The 25941-nt window shown below is 38.0% G+C and overlaps 1 protein-coding gene across 1 annotated transcript in view; it reads left to right on the top strand.

Annotated features, from left to right (window-relative positions):
* The window catches only part of LOC127517956 (netrin-G2-like), a 73485-nt gene that overhangs the window by 8512 nt on the left and 39032 nt on the right, over window positions 1–25941 (top strand). Inside the window, exon 3 of the mRNA XM_051904196.1 lies at window positions 5044–5687. Within this exon, the coding sequence (XP_051760156.1) occupies window positions 5044–5687 (644 nt within the window). The remainder of the gene's footprint in view (window positions 1–5043; window positions 5688–25941) is intronic.

The following is a 25941-nucleotide window of genomic DNA, read 5'->3' as shown; positions in this document are numbered from 1 at the left end:
TAACGTGCAATAAACCAATCAGAGTGTCATCTCCCATTCCCTTTAAAAGCCAGGTGCGCTTGCACCATGGTGGATTCGCTATTTACATGGTGGAATTTGCAAGTGGAAAGACTGAACGCTTCTCCAGAGAGGAATCCTTTTATTTTTAATATTTAAAAATGTTTGTGTGCTGCTGTGCGTCCTTGTGTGTGTGTAACAAGCAGAGTGTACGCGCATTGTGCCTATAGGCGCATATTACTAACGTGCTCTTTAAATAACAAAAAACAAAATGACTGTGCCATTGACCAACTGAAACCTGGCGCAGTCATTTTCAGTTGCCTCAAAATAGCAACTCGCCTACAGCGTGCCTGAATACACCTCGTCTTCAGACCAGCACGCCCATGGGCGTTGAGTGCATTTGCTATTTAAACAACATGGTGCTGGACCTAAGGGTGCTCCGATCAGGATTTTTTGGGCCGATCACTGGAAGCAATATCGGCCGATACAATCACCGATACCAATCAGCGAAATAAATAATAGGCCTACTATTCTCAACAAAAATGCATTTTATGTACAAAAAAAGAGATGAGAAAGTATCATGAATTGACAACTTTATTGGGAAGCAACTATCGAGCACGTCCGCAAGTTTAGCAACAGTCAATCTTTGTTTGTATTTTATAACAATCATTGATCTAGCTGATTTGGATGTTAAGTTTTGACTTTCATGGAGGAATAAAAGCGCACCGCTGTGATGGAAAGAAATGCACTGAAATATAACAGCCCTAGTTTCTTGCTATCATTGCTGTAGGGTCTCCATTCTCCACAAAGAAAAAATATATGGTCCTTTTCAGACACCTGGTGGAACCGCCAGACCGGCGATGAATGTATTGAACCAATTTTAGCCACTCTAAAAATGCTCAAGCATACTGGTTCTTTTCGTCTTAGGAGTTACGTTGTCCATTACAGTTTGTTACAGGTGTCGTAACCGCCTCTCCTTGCAGGAAATCTTTCTTTGTGTGTGTAACAGGAATTCCTGGTTCTGTTTTGGCTCCTTTACACATTTTAGAAGCTCTTTCTCAGTTCTCAGCTGGTAAAAATATAATAATAGGTGCACACATACAACGAGCCCATTTAGCTTAGCATACAACATTGTTTTGGATGTTCGGTAAGTTCTGTCGCAAAATATATACGTAATAAAACAAATTTTTTGTTTTGTATCTGTAGGTTAAGTCTTAAAAAGGACAAAATGTATCATTTTCTTTTTTGGTCCAGACCAAAAAAATTAACAGAATTAAACTACAAGTGTGAACACACCCTTATATACATTACTGTAGAGCAGAGTCTTTCCAATCGCAAAGAAAAGACACTTTTCTATAGCTTTTGGCATCAAAGTCTGCTTTGCTTGGTTGGTGTGAATCCGTTTTTTCTGAAAGCGGATTGAAAAGGTGGGTTATGTGAAGCATGGTCAGTCAAACTGATATCTGTCATCTTTTACTTTTTACTTGGATTTGGATTCTATTTGAAAAATCTGGTCATTTTTGCGTGAGCAGAGGGATGAGGGTGAAATTGAACTCAGATTCAGCGATCAAACCATGCATAAAAACAGTCTGAAAGTGAAAACACATCTAAAATGCATTTGAGAGGCACTCCAAATCCATTAAACTTCAGAAACATTACTAAGTTGACTAAATAAGCTAAAAATGGTTTGATAATATATTTGCATATTAAAGCCCTGTTCTGGCACTCTCTGGGACAGTTGAAACTCTTGTGCAAGTCACTTTCTGGCTGGTATAATTAGGCGACTGTATCCCTCTGAAGCTGTTCAGTGCCAGCTGTTCTATGACTGGATGTCCGGAGGGAGCTGCCTTCATTGTAATTAACTCACGCCGCAGAAAAAAAGAGGGCCACCTCTCCAGGTACAAGACTAACGGTCCAGTCTCCACGAGCGTAGTATCTGCTCTTCACAGCTTGTTAACCGTGGTCAGAACATTTCATACTACCACAAAGTGAGTGCTCTTATGAAACCTTGTAACATTTTCTATTCAAGCCCCATTTTTGTTAAAAAATCTCCTGATTCATCCTGTTTATTTTAAGAACACACATCCATCTTTCTTTCTCGGTCAGCCACTATAACAGATCCTCAGTGCAATGTGGGTTCTCCTAGGTGATGTTGAACCATATATTAAACGTGTAATACAACTGGACTCATACAGACAGGTCGGGGTTTCCCATTACAAGGTGTGTGATGCTAATGAGAAGGTCGCACTTAGCTAAAGTTAAGACTAATGTTATCAGATTCTGTGACAATTGTAGCGTCTTCTTTTTCTTATTAAATTGTGTAATTGTTCTGATGATACAGAAATGACTCACTTCACTTTAAATAATCACAGTAATTATTAGTCATTGCCTCCAAGTTGTTCTGTACATTCTTCAGTGCCAACACAACCACATCTACAAGAGTTTACGTGAGACCACCGGAAGAAGGCCAAACGATCGCATTGTCTGTTTACTGACACGGGTTCTTGCTGCTGCCAAGCAGTGGGCAAACATTCCTCTTCGAGCCATGCTGCTCTTTAGACGTGACGTGATTCCTGCGAGGATAGCTGGAGGTTTAGTCTAAGAACCACCTGCCGCAGCAGTTGGACTGGATTTGTATGATACAGAGAAAGACGGCAGGATTGAGTCAGCGGGGTGAGTTAGGCTAAGGTGCTCCCTGGTTATGGATCAAAGTGCTAAGGTACTCCAGATGGTTGGGACAGGTAGTCTAAATTATTTCTTAATGGAAGCTAATGGTCCATGAAGACACTTGGCCCGAGAAACGTTCAAGTGTGCCGGCTGTAAAACATTAACTATCCCTGGACATCGATCTGTCAGTTTTAGAGGCTGCAGTGTGTGCTTAGACTTTTAACTCCTTAAATGTTTGTGTGGGATGGTTGTTGCTTACTTACAAGGGAATTACAAGGGGTTCAAGCATGACCAGATGGCAATCTGTAGTTTAATCCGTACACCTGGTGTGTCACTAGGGCAAAGGTTCAAACCTTGAAATTACAGTAGCGATGGGAAGTCAAGTCAAGTCACCTTTATTTATATAGCGCTTTATACAATACAGACTGTTTCAAAGCAGCTTTACAGTGACAACAGGAAAATGATTCAATGATGAATTGTTCAGCTGAAGTCAGTTGTTGGTTCAGTTCCGCTGTAAAGATCATCAATTATTAAAATAGTTCATTTCATCTGGGAACTTGGAAAGGGGTTGTTTAAATACAGAGACGTTGATCTTATTATTTCATTTACAATTCATATATATATATATTAATTGTATATATATATATATATATATATATATATATATATATATGAGCTATAAAACATGCAAAAACCCTTGGTTAGATGATGCATATTTTAATATATTTATTTTTTTATTTAGTGCATAAATAATATATACTGTATTTATATACACTACTGTTTTGGTCAATAAGATTTTTTTTTTTTTTTTTTTGAAAGAAGTCTCTCATGTTTACCAAAGCTGCAATTATTAAAAAACAATAATATTGTGACATATCATTACAATTTAAAATAACTATTTTCTATTTCGATATAGTTTAAAATTCAATTTATTCTTGTGATGGCAAAGCTGAATTTTTAGCAGCCATTACTCTAGTCTTCAGTGTCCTTCAGAAATTATTCTAATATGCTGATTTGCTGCTCAAGAATCCTTTCTTATTATTATTATTATTGTTGAAAACAGTTGTGCTGCTTAATATTTATGTAAAAACCGTGGTATTTAAAAAAAAAAAAAATTCTTTAAAGTAAAAAAAAAACAAAAACTCAACTTTTGGGCGTTAGTGTATAGCTATAACAACATGCAACAAACCATATATATAATATTGTATATTTTAATATTTAATATTGATTTGTTTTTTATTATTATTTAGTAGGGGTGTGACAAGATCTCGTGCCACACGATCTTGCGATATTAAAATGTGATGAGATTTCTCGTTGAGTGAAAAGCTGTCTTGCGATATTGCCATGACAGAGCGTGAGGGTGAAATTAGCACAGAATATGCCACCGCTATGTTTACATTACATTATGGTGCATACTGCCTCCACTGACGTTTTGCTTTTTTAATAGAAATAAAAACCATTTAATTCAGCTGGATAATGGTCGCTTCAATTGTAAACGTCTGCTCTGCTCATCCAGCATGAGCTGCAGAGTCGCACACTTTGCAGCAGGAATCACAGTTCACTGACTACGTGACGAGAATAAGGCGAGATGACTGACAAGACCATGGTGGAGGATTTGTTGCACAACAGAGCCTAAGCGTCTGATAAATGTCTTATCTTGTAGAATGCGCGCTTAGCACCGCCAATCCCTATACACAGAGTATGTGCGATCACGAATTCGAAAGCAAAAGTAAAACGCGAGCTCCCTGATACGCGCATATTAGGCTACATACAACAGCCTGTCTCCCAATATCAAGCCTATCTTAGGCTGGGCGGTGTAGTTGTAACCACCTCTTAGTTCTGGTCTCTGTTTTAGTCTCTGTTTGCACTTTGAATATTGAGAGTACTTTGATTATGGCTGCACTTATTGTTTGCACTTAATAAGACTAAGAAAAAACTGTTTATTTTTGTAATTTATACTGTTTTTATTTCTATGTTCAATTTGTGGAAAGGAGTTCAATTAGGAGGTCACACACAGCCTCAATAAGAAGTTCTGGAAGCTCATAAATTATGTACAGGAAGGTCTGAAGTGACTCATGCGAAATCATATAGGAGAGAAGCCAGTCGAGTTTGTAGCAAAACCTTTTACAGTGATTGTATATTGTTGTCTTTCAATGCATATGATAATTCATACTAAGAAAGTAGAACTGAAATGACATTCATTACTATTTGATTAGTTAAAACATTTCATAAAAATACTGTGCAAAAATCTTTCTCGTGAACCCAATCTTGTCTTGTCTCGTGAGCTAACTGTCTCGTCACACTCCTATAATTTAGTTATCCTTACTTAATTTTGTACCACTCCTAATTTATTCTATTTTTCATCTTCTTTGTCTGTAGGAAAACCCATACTTGTGTAGTGACGAATGCGATGCCTCCACCAAAGAACTCGCCCATCCTCCAGAGCTGATGCAAGATCGTGAGCGAACTGGACCCATCACGTACTGGCAGACTGTAACATGGAGTCGACATCCTGAGCCTCTTGAGGCCAACATATCCTTATCCTGGAACAAAAGCCTTGAGTTAACAGATGACATCCAGATAACCTTTGAGTACGGGCGGCCCACAAAAATGGTGCTGGACAAGTCCCTGAATTATGGGCGAACCTGGCAGCCTTACCAGTACTACGCTGATGACTGCCTGGAAGCCTTCGATATGTTGCCAAAGAGAGTGCAGGATCTGTCGGCAACTAACGTGACCAGAGTCATATGTACCGAGCAATACTCTCGTTGGGTCGGTTCCAAGAATGAGAAGAGCGTGCGGTTTGAGGTCCGGGAACGCTTTGCCATATTTGCTGGGAAAAAATTACAAAACATGGACAACTTATACACACGGATGGAGAGTATGAAAGGCCTCCGAGACTTTTTCACCTTCACCAACCTGCGGCTTCGGCTGCTGAGACCGGCACTTGGAGGAACATACGTACAAAAAGACAACCTGCTCAAGTACTTTTACGCCATCTCCAATATCGACATACCAGCAAGGTAATGATGCACAACACTGTGTTTGTCCTACTCATGGATAGTTGTTGTTTTTTTTTTCTTAAATTGTTTCGTTGCTCTTTTTTTTTTTGTTCGTTTATTGAGAGAAAAAGTAGAGATATGACAGGAAATTATGGGAGAAGAGGGAGAGAATGGTATCAGAGCACAACACAGGAGAAAATAATATTTTAAAAGTTTAATTTTGTTTTATCATAGTTCAAAGAAATACATTGGACATATAATTAAACAGGACCTATTATACTTTTTTACATTTTCAACTTTCATTAGTGTGTAATGTTGCTGTTAGAGCAAGAAAAAGGTCTGCAAAGTTACAAAGCACAAAGTCACTCCAAATGGAGTTATTTTCTATATCAGTAAGCACTGTTTCTGAACTCCTTGAAACGCCTCGATTGTAACCTTGAGTTTTCTTCCAGGAACGTACGCCACAAATTTCCTCATTTAAATAATTCCTGCCCAAAGCATACGCAAAAAAAGGGGCGAGGCTTGGTTGAGTTGCGTAAGAAGTATGCTGAAACTCATAAATATAGTAAGGGGCGTGACATTTACAAAACACGCTCAAAGCAGTTGACCAATCACAACACACTGTTTCCAGTCGACCAATCAAAGCACATTGCGCTTTTCGGTAAAAGTGGCTTCATAGAAACAGGAACTAAACAGAGCGTTACTGACAGACTGTGAAGAGAGGTGCTGCAACAATGTAAAATATATGAAAAATAATGTGTTTTTTGAACATTCAAGCATGAAAACCTATTTTAATACACTGATAATGTGATAAAAATGATAATATGGTCATAATATGGCCTCTTTAAAATTCATGAGCAAAACTGGTGAGTTTTGTTGCGTTTCCAACACTTTTCTGTCATCTTTGCATCCAGCACATGCTCTAACCATGCCTACAGCGTTCTGCTCTTCTAAACCAAAATCACTGGAATTATAGAATGAGCACAACCTTCCAGGATGGTCGTTTCACATATTCTTATAAATATGAATGCACCAAACCTTCATCTTGGTAGGAGTCATAAATTTGGGTCTCATGAAGATACTGAGTTGTAAGGCCTTGAAGCTCTACCACGCTGACTTGGCATTGAGACTTGGCAATGCTTTGAGTTCATCAGATATCATTTTTTATCTTTTTTGATAAATATTGCATGCATATCTTAATGCACATTGAGAAGTATTGATCATGTTTACTTCACTGCTGCTGGTCCTGGAATTTGTAGGTCAACTAATGTATGGATCAGATTTGTGCAAAAAACTACTGGTAAAATTTATAGTATATTATCTTATATATTATAAACTTTATCAGCCTGGCTCATGAATATTAATTAGGTAAAATAATGTTCAACCAGTAGCCACAAATAATTAGGATTGCTTACTTAAGTATTTGTGACCCTGGACCACAAAACCAGTCATAAGTCGCACAGGTATATTTGTAGCAATACATTGTATGGGTCAAAATTATCGATTTTTCTTTTATGTCAAAAATAATTAGGATATTAAGTAAAGATCATGTTCCATGAAAATATTTTGTAAATTTCCTACCATAAATATATCAAAAATGTATTTTTGTGAGTGGATATGCATTGCTAAGGACTTCATTTGGACAGCTTTAAAGGAGATTTTTTCAATATTTTGATTTTTTTGCACCCTCAGATTCCAGATATTCAAATAGTTGTACCTCGTCCAAATATTGTTATATCCTAACAAACCATACATCAGTGGAAAGCTTATTTATTCAGCTTCAAGATGATGTATAAATCTCAATTTCAAAAAATTGACCCTTATGTCTGGTTTTGTGGTCCTTGGTCACATTTGTTCGGTCAGTTGACCACCAATGCAAGATGCTTAAGTCATTTTTGTGGCCGCTGTACATTTTTCTGCACTGTGGACAAACAGAACAGATCTTTTAAAATAAAATGATTATTGCAAAAAAATAATGGGAGGGACATTATGACATCATTCTATGCACCATATAAATCTACATTAGTACATATTATAATATCAGAAAACTTGAAAGTTCAGTTATGCAGCCTAAAAGAGTGAGCGTCTTTAAAAATGTCTAAATAGAAACATCTTGGCATATTTCAAACTAGTTGTTCTATATGTTGAAGTGATCAGCTCTGATAAAAATGTCCAGCAGCAAAGGGGGATCAATGCAGGGCCCAAACCTCCGGTAATGCAAACCCTCAATCAATACTTATTCTGGTATGTCAGAGAGGAAATTGTTTTAACGGCGACAGGGAATGGGATGGCTTAAGTAGACAAATGGACATGGAGAAAGCAGCCTATCAGAGGGCTGACTGATGTTTCAGTGTTTCATAATGAGAGGACCGCCGGAGTGGAAATGTTAAGCTAATACCCAGTGGAAAATCGTCCTGGGATATTTTATTCATTCCACAATATTAGGATGCGTTTCAGCAGCATTTGAATAATAAAAATGGCAAGGCCTCCCCGATGGCCTGCCCTGTGAGTACTCGTCTAAATGGAGTCCACGGGGTTGGTGGGTGTTGGGCACGATAATCAGATCAGACTCTACGGCCATTTACACTTCCTGCATCACGGCCCATTTCCCCCATCATCAAGCATGCGCTAATAATCAGTGCTGATTACACTAAATAGCCTATAATAACATGGGCCAAGAATCTTTAATTGAGGAAGATGAAGTGTTACTTGTTTAAAGCAATTAAATACGCTGTTAATTTCCCTATTTACCTCTTTATTTTGCGGCTTGTTTGCCAGGAGATGTTATGTGCGCTCTGATAATGATGTTTGCCTTTTCATCCGAAGTGCCAGCGATACTACTAACTCATATTTCTGCAGAACGCATCTAAAAATAGCCTGACTGAACAATGAAAACATATTCCTCAGTTGTTTTTTTCCTGCTGCTTTGATGACATTCGTGAAAAATCTTCTTGATCAGCCCCTTTACCGCTAAAAAGAAATGTTTAGGAGGCATCGTGCTGTACAGCACGCCACGTGTCGGTGAACATAATAAGACACAGCCATTCTCCCTGTGAAGCTCATCTTGTGAGATTCATTTTTTTGCCCAACGCTAATATGTAAAAAGATAAGACTTGCGTTTTATCCTCACCTTCTCCTCCCCGCTCCGGTTTGCTGCAATCTGACGTGAGATACAAGACAGCAGAAAGAGTTCACAAACAGGCGTCCCGGTAGATGGACCGGATTTGGAAACGGTTGGAGAGTGGGAGGGTGGACTCGTGTTCCATCAGACAAATATCCCAAAGACATTGCCTGAACCTTAATTAAACCTGGTAAGGGAGGAAATAAATAAATAAGCACAATTCCCAGGGTTCATGTTAATTTATGCAAAGACTTGAGTTGATCGGATGCATCTCCTGTTCCCATTCCCCCTTCCCTTTCCTCCTGAAACCTCCCGTAAAACCCTTCTGAAAATCGAATGTACCAAGATACTGCAGCCTGCATATCAAAGAAGCCAAAGATGGCTGGTGAATTTGGCGAGAGGGATTTTTGAGAAATAATGCTGTTTTATTAATATACAGAGAACCTGATAGGCCATTACGAAAGATCAAGGTCGAACGGAAATAAAACGGATCGGTGTAAGCCTATCAGAACTCACGTCTCAGAGATGTCCCTTGGGCCTACGTTGGCAAAGAGACAGAGGCTATGGAGGGAAGGTGAGATGGAGGAAGCTCCAGAGGTGCCACGAGGACAACATCAGGATCATTCCGTCTTTATCGCCTATGTGTGGGCAGAAACTCTATCATGAAAGGACCACCATGAAGAGGTGTTTTGTAGAGAATCTAGAATCACTCAGAGATTGATTCACACCCACACTTGGATTGTGCCGTTGTGCTCTTGTATTAAATGTAAGTGCTTGTGATTTCAATCATTTAATCACCAGGCCAGACAACACCAAGACAAAGTGATATATGCACAGAAAGAAAAGTGCATACCTGTCAAAAGTTTGTACTCACCTACTTGTTCTGTATTTTTAGCAGTGTTGGGGATGATACTTTGACACTTCAGCTTCCCAACCTATAAAGAGTAGCATTTAAGGTATTTAAGGGAGCAATGCATACACACTCACACACTGTACATAAAAGGACCTTGTGTGTGTGTATGTTTGTGCAGCAACTCAAATTATTTCAGTGAATTGTTTTTGGACCCGTTCATTTTCGTGAACAATCTGAATAAATCAATTCACTAAAATTGAATTGTTAAAAGAGCAAAAAAAAAAAAATAGGCAGTTTAGGTGAGTGTGTTTGATGCATTCACACAGGGCGTCGGCGTTAACGCTTCTCATTTACTTTTGAAAGGGTGATGTCACGCATTGCCGAACTGAATTGTGGGTTCGCTTCACTCGCATTGCGTCAGCCAATCAGATCGCCTTATGCAAATACCCTAGAGCAGTCGCTTGCCAATTACGTTTATGCAACACTGGAAAGTTATGTGATTAGCTGTTGTCACTATGACGGTCGCGTCAGCACCAAGCTTCAGTCATGCCCTCTGTCAAACGTTGATGCCGACACCCCGTGTGAATGCAGAGTTAGGGGTGTAATGGTATTTGTCCCAAACCGTACAGTACAGACGCGCATGCAATTAGACGATGGATAAAGTCAGTCACGGGCAATCCACACTCCAATCCCGCACGCGGTAATACAACGCTATTTGCTAACCGCCACAACAGGGAAAAATAGCAGAAGAAGAATGACTTGAGCGCTTGAAAACAAAGTCCACTAGATAGTGCACACGCGTCAAATGCGTCTTTCTGCGCTCATGGACAAAGGAGAATACTTTGAAAGGCTTGCACACTCAACTGTGCATGAAGTGGAGCAAACACGGAAAATGAAGTATGGGAAGGTTGGGCTTAAGCTTTGAATGTTTAAATATAGTTTAAGTGGAGCAAATTGCAACACTCCTAATGCACAAGTTTTATTTTTTATTATTCTATTTATTTTGTACTTTTATAACATGAGATGCTTTTCAGTTTTGTAGCTGATTGTGACCAAATACCTTTTGTTTTTTTATCAGCCATGCAAAAAATTATGACCTAGCCTATGCAAAAGTGTTTTGTGTTTACTGCTTAGTGCTTAATATACAATAGGAGACCATTTTCCCTATTGTACCGAAATCGTACACTGTAAAAATTATTTTCATGATTTGTTATCACAACTTTTTTCTTTTGTCAAATCAACTTAGATAATTAATGTGGTTCAGATAACAATATTCTGAGTTTCTATTTATTAAACCAATAAACCAATTGCATTAACTCAAATTTTTAATTTCTGTGAACTCAAAATTTTAAGGCAACCAGGTAACTTACTTTTTTAAATTATACCAACATTTTTTTACCGTTATACCCCTAACATATATACACTACTTTTGAGATGTTTGGGGTCAGTAAGATTTTTTTTAAAGAAATTAATACTTTTATTCAGCAAGTTTGCATTAAAAGTGACAGTGAAGACTTTTACACTAACAAAATATTTCTATTTCAAATAAATGCTGTTCTTTTGAACTTTCTATTCATCAAAAAGGTCCTGAATTTTTTTTAAAATCAAGATTTCCACAATGTTCCACAATTTTCAACATTGATAATAATAAGAAATGTTTCTTGAGCAGCAAATCAGCATAGTAGAATGATTTCTAAAGGATCATGTGACACTGAAGACTGGAGTAATGATGCTGAAAATTCAGCTTTGCCATCAAAGGAATAAATTAAACTTTAAAACATTAAAATAGACAGTTATTTTAAATTGTAATAATATTTCACAATATTACAGTTTTACTGTATTTTTGCAGCTTTTTTGACAATAATATACTTCTTTCAAAAACATCAAAAACATATTTTCTAACCTTAAACTTTTGAATGGTATAAAAACAGTATATGAATAGTATATGAAACTGTACACACATTTGCATACTAGTATGTAGTATGGTAGTATGCTAATCCAAACGTAGCCTTAGCACTGATGCTTCAGGGTGTGATATGCAATGTTCATCTGTGTTGGTTGATATTTAGCAGTCAAGGTCCTGTAGCAGGGGTCTGATGGGTAAAGTCAGCTTTGGCCTCATGATCATGGACAGACAGATTGGCAAGATGTGTCTGAGATCTGGGCAGGATCATTTATTCAATCTGACCCTCATTCACCTCCTTCATCGGTCCCATTAAGAAAATGTCAGTCTGTCAGAAAGGTGTCCTCCAGAGGAAGTGAAAACTCTGGACATCAGATGGCGTCGCTTGATTCTTGATGCAATTTTTGTGCTCTTTGAGAGGCACCTGAGCCCTGAATGTAAGGTTTAAGACTGGCAGAGAGGGTGTGAGAGACATTGGCAGGTCTTGTCAAAAGAGAACTTTGGCAATTTGGAGCGGGACAGTCTGGGAAGATCAGATGACACCAGTCAGGTGCTGTCTTTCTTTTCACTGAAACATTTGTTTCTAAAGTCAAAATGTATTGTGAGATCATATAAAAACAGTGAACAACACTGAAATACCCTCTGATCCTGATGAATTTCTATATTAGTCCAGACTGAGTTATGCTAGTTAGTGCTGGTTTTGCATTGGTACCAGCAAACACTTACAAAAAAGTACCATGGTGATCATGGAGTACCATGTAAAGACATTTTTAGAAGTACCATGGTACTGCCACTGTACTTTTTTGTACAGTGTTACACATAGAAATATACTATGATATTGAAATTACTCAAAAGCTCTTACAAAAATCCCTTATGAAAATTAACCATTGTTTTATAATAGTTAAAGTGTAGTGTAGTTTTTTTTTTTTTTTTTTTTTGCAGATTGATTACCATTTTGTATAACCACAGTTTTACCACAAATACCATGGATAAATTATGGTTAGAGTAGCAAAACCATGGTTAATTTGTGGTTACCATGGTTTAACTATAATAACCATGGTTTTTTCGTTTTATTTGTAGTAAAACCATGGTTTAATTTTCGTAAGGGATGCTATGGTAATACTATGGTAAATGTCCCAAAAAAACATGCTAATACCATGGTGCATGTCTGAAAAACATGGTAGTGTACCTTTTTGTAAGTGTTATTTACAAAATGTTACTGTGCTGGTAGTATGGTACAGTACAGTAATGTCATCGGGTGGTAATACCATGGTAGTTTGAAATATATCATGGTACTTAAAGTCATGTACTGTTGTATTTGCAAGGTGCTTCCAAGAACACCATGGCACTCTTATTATAAATGTCCAAAAAAACGCTAATACTATGGTGCATGTCCAAAAAACATGGTAGTGCTACTACATGGTAGTAGTAAGTGTTACTTACAAAATGTTACTATGCTGGTAGTATAGTACAGTAATATCATCAGGTGGTAATACCACTGTATTTTGTATACAATGGTACTGGAATTCATGTACCATTGTATTTGCAAGGTGCTTCCAAGAATACCATGGTACTACTACAGTAAATGTCCAAAACGACCTTGGGAAATGTTTTATTTTTTAATATTCACTTTAGTAGTAAATGTAAATACCTTCAACTGGAGTACCAGGTTAATAGCATGGTAAACTGATTTCAGTACAGTGTGATATTTGAAAGTAACATCATATTACAATGTATCATCATAACTTTACTATGGGACAGTACATTTTTGTAAGTGTAGCCATGCTGTTTACCAGCAACACCTAGTTGGTTTTTGTCTTTTCAGCAGGGGAGGCAGAAAAAGCCAAATTTGCTTTTTTAAATTTTTCGGATTTTAATTTTACCCTGGATTTGTTTTAGGACATCTTTTCATCGTAAACCCTTAGATAATAACTTGTGGGGGAATTTCCCTCTGCTCCTTCACACAAAGCAATCCCGTTATGTAAGAATCGAGGAACATCTCTGAGCGCGTACGTGACGTGATTCTATGAATGATTCACTGCAGGCTGCTCTAACTGAGGCTCAAACGCATTGTGGTCGCTTTGGTTGTTTGGAAAAACAAACCGGTGTGAAAAACCCAAAGGCTGATGATGCTAAGCTCACAACACTAGCAAAGTAGACACTTTGCAGGGTTAGTAGAGTCTGAATGAGAGTTTTTCTCTACTGTATGCCCTACAGAAACATCCCCACATCCCTTTACGGTGGTCAGAATCCATAAATCTCACAGACAGACACATGCCTACGTTATCAGCATAGCTTTATTTGATATGTTACTTTGTTCAGCTGGGATCTGTCAATATTCAGACGTGTTGACAGTTGCTTAGTGTCTACAGTGCACTGTGCCGTGAATGACCTGACAGGCCATCGTATGCCGCCATCCCTGCTGAAAACACCAGAACATGTTGTGTTCTGGATGCCGGTGTGCGGATATTCCCATTTAGCTTCTTAAAATCAACTTGAATAGTCATTCTCAAACAATTTTACTTCTGTAATGTAACATTTTTAAGTGAAAATGCAAAATAGGATTTGATTTCATCCACAGGGAGCTGATTGGATTGTGAAAAGTGGATGATACTTACCACAATGGAGCTAAATAGCTATTTGATTATTGGTTAACACTGTCCAACAGCCTGCACTTCAGCAAAAAATTGAGAGTCCTGCCAGAAGACAAGAAAATTTATAGAAAAATATGTATTACAAATTTTGCACACATAATGCAATATTTGAATATTTTATGTGATTAATAGCACAACACAGTAAGTGCTAGTACATAAGTATACTCATGTACTATATGCTACTCATATGTTATTTCAAAAGCTTAAGTTTTGCAAACAAGGACAGATTTCAAATTGTGTTTTGTTGATAATACTTTTACACAACCGTTCAAAAGTTAGGGGTCGGTAAGATATTTGAACGTTTTTGAAAAAAGTCTCTCTTGCTCACCAAGGTAGCATTTATTTGCATTAAATACATGTTAAAATGCAATTTATTTCTTTGATGGCTGAATACTCCAGTCTTCAGTGTCACGTGATCCTTCAAAAATTATTCAAATATGCTGATTTGGTGCTCAAGAAACATTTCCTATTATTACTGAAATCAGTTGTGCTACGTAATATTTTTGTGGGAGCCTTGATACTTTTTTCTTGTTTTTTTTTCAGGATTCTTTGATAAATATAAAGTTCAAAAGAACAGCATTTATATACAATACAAAGCTTTTGTAACATTATAATATAAATGTCTTTACTGACACTTTTAATCAATTTAATGGGTCCTTGCTGAATAAAACTATTCAATTTAAAAATAAGAAATCTTACTGACCTCAAACTTTTGAACTGTACTGTATGTTTGACACATTTAAATTAAATGTTTGATTAAAGTTTGGACTTAGATTAACACGTTTTTGCACATTTTAGCCAGATAAAATGTTATGTTGACTTAAAATATACGCCATTTTATTCAGAGGTAACTGGACTAAAATGAATATGACATGACAAAATATTCACTACATTTCAAGAACATTTTTGTCAAAAGACAAAAACTAAAACAACACAAAAGCTGTAAAAAATGAACACTGCTTGAAGGTCTCTGAGGGCAGTCATGCAAGTAGTTTTTTGGGGCAACAGAGCCATGTCAACAGATCAATGAACCCCCCCTTTCAAAGGCAGTCGGACACATCTAAAGAGCCGAGCACGAGCTAAGTTTCCTTTGGACAGAGCCTTGAGCGAGCTCCATGCTTCAGCGTGTGCTGCGTTTGAACTGAACCTATAGTGCTGCATTTTAGTGCACGCTTGGTTTAATCTCACATTCTCTTTTTTCATCTTGTTTAGCGTGCATCTCTTACCATACTGAGCCAATCAGTCCCACAGCAGAGAAAAAGTTTAAAGTTTTCTGCAAGGTTTGAAGTATAGAGAGAATATGCAATCTTTGGGTTTCTTCTCTAAAATTACATTTATTAAACAAAATTTTTACACTTTCTGCTAGAGTGTTCTGGGTGGTTGCTAAAGGTATAATATGCGGTTACACCGTGTTTACACCGGACGTAGAAGCTTGAGACTACAAAGCGACCATTGCAAATGTATTTGTTCTTTCTGTCAGAAGTAGCGTAAGTGCTTGAAGTATGTCAAAAATAGAACGAGGCATCAGTTTACTGTTGGGAAATTTGTCGTGTCGCATTGCGCCGCATCCAGTGTAGACAGCATCACTGATTATAATGAGTTCTATCTGCTTTCGTCGCGTCACATCGCAACGCATTCTGAGCTGTAGCTCAGCGGTTAGCTAGGGCGAATTTTAAGCTAGTTTTATCATCTGCTAAGCGAAAATGATAAATCTGATCACTTAGAAAAGCTATTGCACACCTCAACGAAAAAAAAAAATCAGTATATTAATAGTAGAAGAGTGTCAAAATGGTACGTACAACCTGTTAATTAATTACAGATTTTCCTTTAAATAGTAAGTGTACTTTCCATTAACCAATCTAAGGGGACATTTCATGTAAATTTACAGTGAAATATTGTTAAATTTAAAAGTGTTGGAAGTAAAAAAGAACAAGTCATCTTATAATTTACAGTGAAAAATGTAAATTGACACCCATTTCATTTTGTATTTTCTTATAGGTTTTTGTACATTAGGGTTTTATGTTATAGGGTACAACGGGGCAAAAGGCGCCTTTCATATTATTTTCCTATAAACCACTAGATGGCACAAAAACTTGCTGCAGCACTTTCCTAAACATCAGTTTTTCAAAATGCACGTGCAAATTTGTCTGATCCTTGATGCGATCGCGGGCAGCAACGCAAAGTTGATTCTGAGGTAGTTTGATCTAATATTTGATTTTTTTAAAAATGTTGTTGAGTAGCAAATAAGAATCCATTAAATTAATGTTTGTATTTTCAGACAAAGGTTTTCTCAATGATTTTCAGTTTTGTTCAAGATAATTCAAGCAACAGTTTTTCAATAACAGGGTGAATATGTAAAAGTATGGTATTTGGGGTAAAAAGCACCGCTGATGTTGGGGCAAAAGGCACAATAATTAACATGATAATGAATAGCTGGCTAACTTTTCCATTTGATTTGTTGACATGACATGGTTAGATTCACATAGCAAATATCATATATCAAATTAGGTATCCATCTTAGAGATAATACCCATATTTATAATGAAACAATCATATTTTAAAATATATTAATCATATCATAATAAAATATAATTTATTGTTACTACTGTAAATCTATATTAAATAGGCTATGGGATCTCCTTCAATGCTTTCAGAATCTTTACTTTTTAAAATAATTTTGTTTCTGTATTTCTGTATTTTTAAAATCTATTTTTATATTTTATATATAAAAATATATATCACATAGGATTATTTTAATGACAGTATATTTATTGAACAAAAATGAATTCTTTTATTTATCAAAATAAACAGAAAATAGTACAAACTTTGCTAAAGTGATTCTTTTGAACAAGTATTAACCGAGTCATTATTAAAAACATATTATTTTAGCTAAAGTATTTGTATAAATACTGTGTGCCTTTTACCCCATGCTGGGGGCCTTTTACCCCGTGTGTGGGGTAAAAGGCCCCCCTCACCACCTCTTACATTTATAAGATTTTTAAACAAAATTAACCACTTTATGATTTTTTTTTTTCACACAAAATCTGTTGCTCCATCAATGTCCAATACAAACATATATATTTTTCCTGCAATCATATACTTTGAGAGTAGTGAAAAGCACAATTTTTCTTAAGGTGTGCCTTTAGCCCCGTTGTACCCTATCTTATGTTGTTAAATTAATGTTTACTGCATTATTTTAGTGTCATGTGTGTTACTATGATGGTGTTTTGTATTTGTGTGTATGACACTACACCTTCTATATTTTAGTATTTAACTCAGCTTGTGGAAAAGCTACTTATGATGAGCTTTGATTCTACATGTGCCTTTCTCATTACTTTTTTGCCATTTTTTATAGTGTACAGTTACATACAAGTTTACAATATTCAGCGCTAGGGGTTTGTTCAAATTCCTAAACCCTGACAGCAGTCAGGAACAGTGAATTCATTCAGCTCAAGAGAAAGGAATAATTTCATAGGCAGATTACAAAAGCCCACTATTTATGTCTTCAGTTCCATTTAGACAGCATTGGTGTATTTGACCATGATTTCCACCACACTGCGTTGCGTGGGCGCATGTGTGATCTGCAATTTTTGCTTTTGTCTGCAGTTGCATCCGTGTGATGTAATACTTGCCCTACTTTTAGGTGAAGATTATGCTTGCGATACGTCGGTACAGTTAGAAGCAGAGCGGAGAATGTATTATAAATGCTCAGGTCTTGGCAGAGCTGCTCTTACAGTATTCCCACAGGAGCTCCACGAGTTTGCTTCTAAAAAGCCGAACACCATCAGCGCTGACCATCAAAGATCAGTCCTTGGCCTGAGTTACTCCTCTGCTAAGGTTACATTAGCAAAGCGGCCAGAGGCGCAAACTCAGGCTTGCTTCCTCTCTTCCTGCATGCACACTGCTGTAACATATGCGAAGATATATTATTAAACACACCGAATATGAGTGAAAAAAAAATACTGTGGGTTATTGGCAGTGTGAAATTCAGATGGCGTGGTCTCCAAAGCCCCTGCAGTCTTTTTTGTCTTTGTTAGCTGCACTCACACTCGTTTAGACATCTTAAACACACAGTTACTCTTTGAAAGGAAAAAAAAAAAAAAACAGATGTAAAGAAACAGCAGTTGAGTATTACACTGAATTAAAACTGAAGTGTGTAATTCTTTCTCCTGTACCAGCTGCACTACAGAACTTTGGCCTCTCTATTGCCACCTGTGGTTGAAACATAAAATTGCAAGTTACTTACAGAGTTGTCTATTTTACTTTGACACTGACAACGCTCTGTCTGCTTGAGCATCCATACAGATTGATACAGGTAGGTTCATCCACTTGAGTGAGTTTGGAGTGGGAGTTTTGGTTGTCCAGCCAATGGGATGTTCAGGGCTACATAAAGAGGCGGGGCTACATAAGTTCCTCAGCCATAAACTAAATGTACACAAATGTCTTTTAAAATAAATTAGCACAATGTTAAATTTCCAACGTAACAGAAATAGCAACAGATCCTTTCTTCCATAATGTGACGTACATCCGAGTGAAATGGATTATCAAAAAAGACAAAAATGTAGGACGGGGACTATTATCTATTGGTTGTCGAGGCGGACCTGAATGCGAGCTTGCAGACGATTGTAAGAAAGGGACGGGGTTTAAACAGACTAAATGATTGGAGAAGTTCTGCACACATAACAAGAGAAAAGTCTGTCGTTTCATGGGAAGATTGAGTTATGTTTTAATTCAAATTTATGAGGTAAAAAAGAAAACAATTTAACTTGAATGCATGAATCGTTCAGAATAAGATCAATAACATGCATTTAGAAAATAGATTGACGCTACCTTCACGTGCTATCGGAATTATCGTAAAGTTTTCTAGTGGGAAATTAGACACAAATGCCCTCTCATGTTGTATTTACTACTGGGAAACTGGGAATAATTTTGATACCCGAGTTGGGCGCGCCATACACAGAACAATTGCTGCTGTGACTTTATTAGTTTTTTTCATAACAGCTACATTGCTCTGTCTTTTCCTTAATGTAGTGCATATTTACATATATGAATAACCATTTGAAGCATATTGTGTTTTATACACAGCGAAAATAGCATTCCAGAATCGTCAGAAATTAGATAGCGCAGTGATGTTTATATGGTTGTCAACAAATAGGACACTACATTTTATTCATAATTAAATATCTACAATACATTTTGGCTTTAATAAGATTTCCCCGACAAATAGGCAAGAATAAACCTGATTTCCTCCATGATTTCTGCTCTTTACGACAACAAAGCACCTGAACGCAACAAGCTTGTAATGAGGACTTCAGAAGTAGGAAGTAGGAAATTTCCGATAGCATGACTGCCGACTTTGATTGCAGAAAGCCGCAGTTTGTAATGAGTCTAATTCACATAGAATGCTGGTGTGTTTGCACTGAAAACAATGACAATTACTTAATTTCTATATACAAACCTGTTAAACTTGATTGTGAGTGGTTAGGGAATTAAACTCTGTGCTGAAGTGCTGCAAATATTTTGTGAATTTTTGATATTTTCTCAATTCTGTTCATTGATGCCAGCACCGCAGCAATTACTCACTCCACCTTGAAACAATTCTGAATCCTAAAATGAATGTTACTGAGAATTCAACAATCCCAGGTGGTGAGAAGTTTGAAATTTGATAAAAGTACAAAGTGCAATTTCATAGCTAAGGCAAGACTTGTGAAATGAAAATACAATATGTTGATGCATTTTGCATCAAAGCTGTATAAGAAAGCTTTGAAAAGTTTGATATTTGAAGCTATTGACATCTTCTACATCTGACAATCAAAAGGCACCTTCAAAGCCAGCATCCAAACGTACTGAATATGAGAGCTGAATCAAGCCAGAGCCAACCAAAGACCCAACCGAAGGAATCAACCAACATACTTTTCATTCTAGTTTGCGGCCGAATACTTGTCTGTTTACATATGCATTGATCTGGCTAACCCATCCACCAGAGTCTGTTTTCATCTATCTCTGCGCTCAGAAGTGGGTATTATATGACTAATGATGCACTCTCGTGGCTGTGTATGATTAAATTAACCCATGCCTTTTACCCTGAGCCCAGCCATCACTTTTTATGATGGATGAAAATCGAAAAACCCCTCAGAAGCCCCCCCACCCCACCCCACGACATTCAGAATACATCTAATACAATTAGCTATTAACTGAGCCTAGAACAAAACTACACTTTTTGAGCTTTTGTTTTCTGACATTTCCTGCATAAATATCCCTCAAATTTTACTCCACAAGAAAAAAATCTGCAATTAGGAATGTCAGTCAATTAAAATCAATGTAATCACAATTTAATACTTTTTTTTATTAATAACATGAAATAATAGGCTTAAACTTATTGGGTTTGGCAATTAAAGGTATGTACAAAATTAATCTTTACTCATCTCAGTTGCACAAAAAGGATATTTCTCAAACTACTTCGAAACAACTGGGAAATGCAAACATGAAACTCAATGCAAATGTGCAAAGAGAGAATAATATACAACCTTTCTCACATTTGGACTTACATGTGTAAAGTTGTTTTTGTCAGTGGTCTGCAGTCCTTCACTCGTAGTTGATGCTTCAAACGTGTTCTGACCAGTTCCAAAGGTTTTGATTAGTTTTTTTTTTGTAATTTCAAAGAAAAGAAAGAAACGGTTATAAAGGTCAAACATGCAGTAATGACAGTAATTTATTTAACATGTTAACTTTGACAGCCCTAACTAATGCATTCATGTTTATTCTGAAATACATCATACTACACATTCAGAAACAATGTCAAAATCAGCTTGTCTAATTATGCCATATATCTTGTGAGCACAAGCACGAACATGACATGAAAAAGTGTGCTGCGAATGTCTCTTTGACAAAGGGTTCATAGTGTAATGCTCAGGTATTTACCTCATTAAGACAAAAGATGAAACAGTGTCCTCAAACGACAGATTGTTGTGTCTGTAAGGGGGGGGGGACAGATTGTTGTGTCTGTAAGGGGGGGGGACAGATTGTTGTGTCTGTAAGTCATTCTTTATATTTTATACAAAACATAAAGAATGACTCTGACCTTACATTGAAAGATGTTTTTTTTTAAAATTTTTTTATCATTTTTCATTTTTATCTTTCAAGTGCTACACTTCAGTAACAATTACGGTGGGGAGAGCAGGTGGCAATAAAGTTATACTTAATGGTGTACACAGTAAAAATTTGCACAAGCATATTTCTTGGGGAAAATGTACAGAGTAAAGGCCCATTCACACCAAGAATGATAACTATAAGTATCTCACAGAAGTGAGTACACCCCTCACATTTTTGTAAATATTTTATTATATCTTTTCATGTGACAACACTGAAGAAATGACACTTTGCTACAATGTAAACCGCTGGCCACAAAAGTGAGCACACCCCTAAGTGAAAATGTCCAAATTGGGCCCAAAGTGTCAATATTTTGTGTGGCCATCATTATTTTCCAGCACTGCCTTAACCCTCTTGGGCATGGAGTTCACCAGAGCTTCACAGGTTGCCACTGGAGTCCTCTTCCAAGACGACATCACGGAGCTGGTGGATGTTAGAGACCTTGCGCTCCTCCACCTTCCGTTTGAGGATGCCCCACAGATGCTCAATAGGGTTTAGGTCTGGAAACATGCTTGGCCAGTTCATCACCTTTACCCTCAGCTTCTTATCATGTTGGAATACTGCCCTGCGGCCCAGTCTCCGAAGGGAGGGGATCATGCTCCGCTTCAGTATGTCACAGTACATGTTGGCATTCATGGTTTCCTCAATGAACTGTAGCTCCCCAGTGCCGGCAGCACTCATTCAGCCCCAGACCATGACACTCCCACCACCATGCTTGACTGTAGGCAAGACACACTTGTCTTTGTACTCCTCACCTGGTTGCCGCCACACACACTTGACACCATCTGAACCAAATAAGTTTATCTTGGTCTCATCAGACCACAGGACATAGTTCCAGTAATCCATGTCCTTAGTCTGCTTGTCTTCAGCAAACTGTTTGTGGGCTTTCTTGTGCATCATCTTTAGAAGAGGCTTCCTTCTGGGACGACAGCCATGCAGACCAATTTGATGCAGTGTGCGGCGTATGGTCTGAGCACTGACAGGCTGACCCCCCACCCCTTCAACCTCTGCAGCAATGCTGGCAGCACTAATACGTCTATTTCCCAAACACAACCTCTGGATATGACGCTGAACACGTGCACTCAACTTCTTTGGTCGACCATGGCGAGGCCTGTTCTGAGTGGAACCTGTCCTGTTAAACCGCTGTATGTTCTTGGCCACCGTGCTGCAGCTCAGTTTCAGGGTCTTGGCAATCTTCTTACAGCCTACGCCATCTTTATGTAGAGCAACAATTCTTTTTTTTCGGATCCTCAGAGAGTTCTTTGCCATGAGGTGCCATGTTGAACTTCCAGTGACCAGTATGAGCGATAACACCAAATTGAACACACCTGCTCCCCATTCACACCTGAGACCTTGTAACACTAATGAGTCACATGACACCGGGGAGAGAAAATGGCTAATTGGGCCCAATTTGGACATTTTCACTTAGAGGTGTACTCACTTTTGTGGCCAGCGGTTTAAACATTAATGGCTGTGTGTTGAGTTATTTTGAGGGGACAGCAAATTTACACTGTCATACAAGCTGTACACTCACTATTTTACATTGTAGCAAAGTGTCATTTCTTCAGTGTTGTCACATGAAAAGATATAATAAAATATTTACAAAAACGTGAGGGGTGTACTCACTTCTGTGAGATACTGTATATAATCTATGTGTGGAAAAATTATATTCAACAAGACATGCACTTTTACAGTAACAATGATACAATTATGATATATTAAAATATACATGTATTTAAATTTATTTTTATTATTTGTTTGTTTAAAGGTGCAGTAAGTGGTATTTGAGCTACGCTGTTGGACATTGTTGATATTTGAAATCAACCCAAACAAACACACCCCTCCAAAACTCACACTCCAATTCTAACCACCCTGCTCTAAGTCGGTCTCGAACTGCTGCCGATCGCTGCTGGCATGCGTGGCGAATGCCCTACCAATGATGCTAAGCACCTCATTTTCTAGCGCCTGTCAGTTTGCAGTGGTTTAACTTCACAACTCTCACTATCTGCCCGCTGTTACACATGCAATGCGAGTGGATGTCTGTTTATCACAGCCGACGCGCAACAAAATGCTTCACGAAAAATAAAGCGCAGTTGATGAACGAACGACAAGGAAGCACAAAAAATAAACATACAGTACACAAGAGTAAATACAAAGTGTTTGTTGTTAGTCGCAAACAGCACAGCAGCTCCAGACAATCAAAACCCAGTGTACTTACATGATAAGCGGGATCAAAGCAGTTTTCAGGCCTTCCCACTTAGCTCTCTCCAGCGCTGGAAAGCTTTTCTAATATAACCGGGTCCTAAAGCGCTTGCCCAGACATAAACCTTCATTCCAGTGATATTCTTTTGAGATGTTTTGTATTGTGTCCCATTTCTCGTTCTGCATTTTTTTTTCTTATTTTCAAATCTCCCTCTTGCTCATTCTTTCTCCTCGACCGTCATACGCCCCCTGATACTGATTGGTTAGACGTTTTTGTTGGACTCAGCCCGACTAACTTCCAAACAGTGGATTTGAAATATCACTGAGTCCCCCTTTAATCAATTATGCACATTATGGTTCACAGAAAGTTAAAAATTGATGAACATTGAATCATCATTTGACTATTTTACTGCCTATAATTGGTATAATTGGTTATCAGTATATTTTAAAGTAAAACAGATTTTAGTAGTCAAGTATGTTGGTATATTAACATTATATCAGGCAATGATATGTTCAGGTAAATATACAGGAATTAAAATTCCCATAATGCTTTAAATGTTATCATAAATATTTTGTACATTGAATTTCTTACACATTTTTACTGTAAATTTGACAGGATTTATTTTCAGTGTAAGATACTATGTTTGCTGAAACATTTTTAAAAGGTTATCAGGGAGGCAGAAAGCACAAGCGAAGGGAAAGAGGGAAAAACAGAAAACTGTCCTCCCTCAGTTTTTCATTCGCAAGGGGATCTTTGAAATTCTATTAGGGTCGTTCGGCCTCCCTGAAAGCAAGCACCGCAGGCGTAAATATCTCCGCTGCCCAGATCCCCACCCTAGGGGCGCAGAATAAAAGAGGGTGTCCCAGGAAGGCAAACAGAATTTTTCATCAGAACGCCATCGCTCATCAAAATTTCATCCGGCCATTCTGTATGGGGACTGTATCTAGTGCAACGCCATCACAGCGGGATGTTCCTGTTCAGTCGACTGGGCCAATCCCTCCTGCACTAAAACATGTGGTTCATTAAATGCTTTTCTTCGCCCACACATAACATCATAAACACCATGACCTGCAGAAGGGCGATTTTAAGATTCACACAAAAGGTCCGGTTTCTAAAAGGTCTAAAATCCAGAGCTGAAATGCACACTTTACACCTTCTGTGTATAAAATGTCAATTAAATTATTCATTTAAATTATTTAATTGACTGATTAGGTGTTGCTGTTTTGATAGTTTAAGTATTGGTTAATCTCCACAGAAATGCAATCTTATGAACGGAGCGATTGCACAGAATTAGTTTGAAATTAGTTTTGAAATATCAAGCAGCGTGATTTGTGCTCTGAAGATAAGTGTGTGCCAATCTCACTGTATTCAGCATCATGTGAATGTCTAAAGGATAGAGCTCTGTGGACAGTGACGCAGCAGGCGATGGAGTCACATTCTGGCAATAATTGGCCCCATCGCGATGTTTCCGTGGGGGGGAGAAATTAATTATGGAGGGACCTCCCTTATTCTTTCTCTCCTTCAACTTTTTTTGATGTGCACAGACAACGGCAAGACCACTCTCTGTCTCTCTCTCCGTTTACGCACACGTCTCCTTTCCTCACAGTCTCTGTGCCGTTAATCCACGTCTTCCACGTGAGAGGCAGCGGTGCTTGCTTTTGGCTTCCGCCCTTTCGTGCGGGAGTGCAAAAGAAGCCCATTTCTGCATCCTGTGTGAATAATTTACAGGAGCTGCCGGTGCCAAAGCTTTCAAGGTCGTCTGCGATTCAGTAGCTGTGGTACAGGAAGGGCCTTTCGCCTCATGGGGAGCGCTCTCTCTCTCCCATGTCTCTCCAACCTTTTAACTGCAAATCCTCCACGAGGAGGATGGGGAACGGGGTTGTACAGGCAAGGTCTCTGGTCTGCCACCTCCCTTCAGCAATACTATTGTATGGGCAGCTCTCTCAGGCATTGGGAGGAAACAGCGGGGCATTTTTCATTAGCTGCTCCCCTGGCACAAGCTAGTAAAAAAAATAAAAAGGCAGGGAAAAATAAAAGATGACATTCAGAAACGAACTCCCTGTGACTGCCTTTTAACACACAGATCCGCTATTGTGGGGCTGACCTTTTTTTCACCTGCTATACTTCAAAAAATGTGGGAAGGGGCTGCAAAGCCGATAATAAGGAATATGAAAACAGGCGTCTTGCGAGGCGAGGAAGTTCTGTGAGAGGCGCACCACCGGAGGAGTCTGAATCGGGCATCGTTAGCGCAGGTCAGAGCTTTCAGGGTCCTGTGGAAGGATTAGACTGAGGAAGAGAAAAGAGCATTTGAAGCCAATTACCCACATCGGTCTTAGTGAGCGATTCTTATAAATCAATATCTGCTGTCTGAACACCGTGTAAACTGAATTGA

This window comes from Ctenopharyngodon idella, chromosome 8, assembly GCF_019924925.1.
Source record: "Ctenopharyngodon idella isolate HZGC_01 chromosome 8, HZGC01, whole genome shotgun sequence".
Lineage (NCBI taxonomy): Eukaryota > Metazoa > Chordata > Actinopteri > Cypriniformes > Xenocyprididae > Ctenopharyngodon > Ctenopharyngodon idella.
The sequence above is the reverse complement of the archived record's forward strand: the minus strand, read 5'-3'. Positions and strand labels throughout refer to the sequence as shown.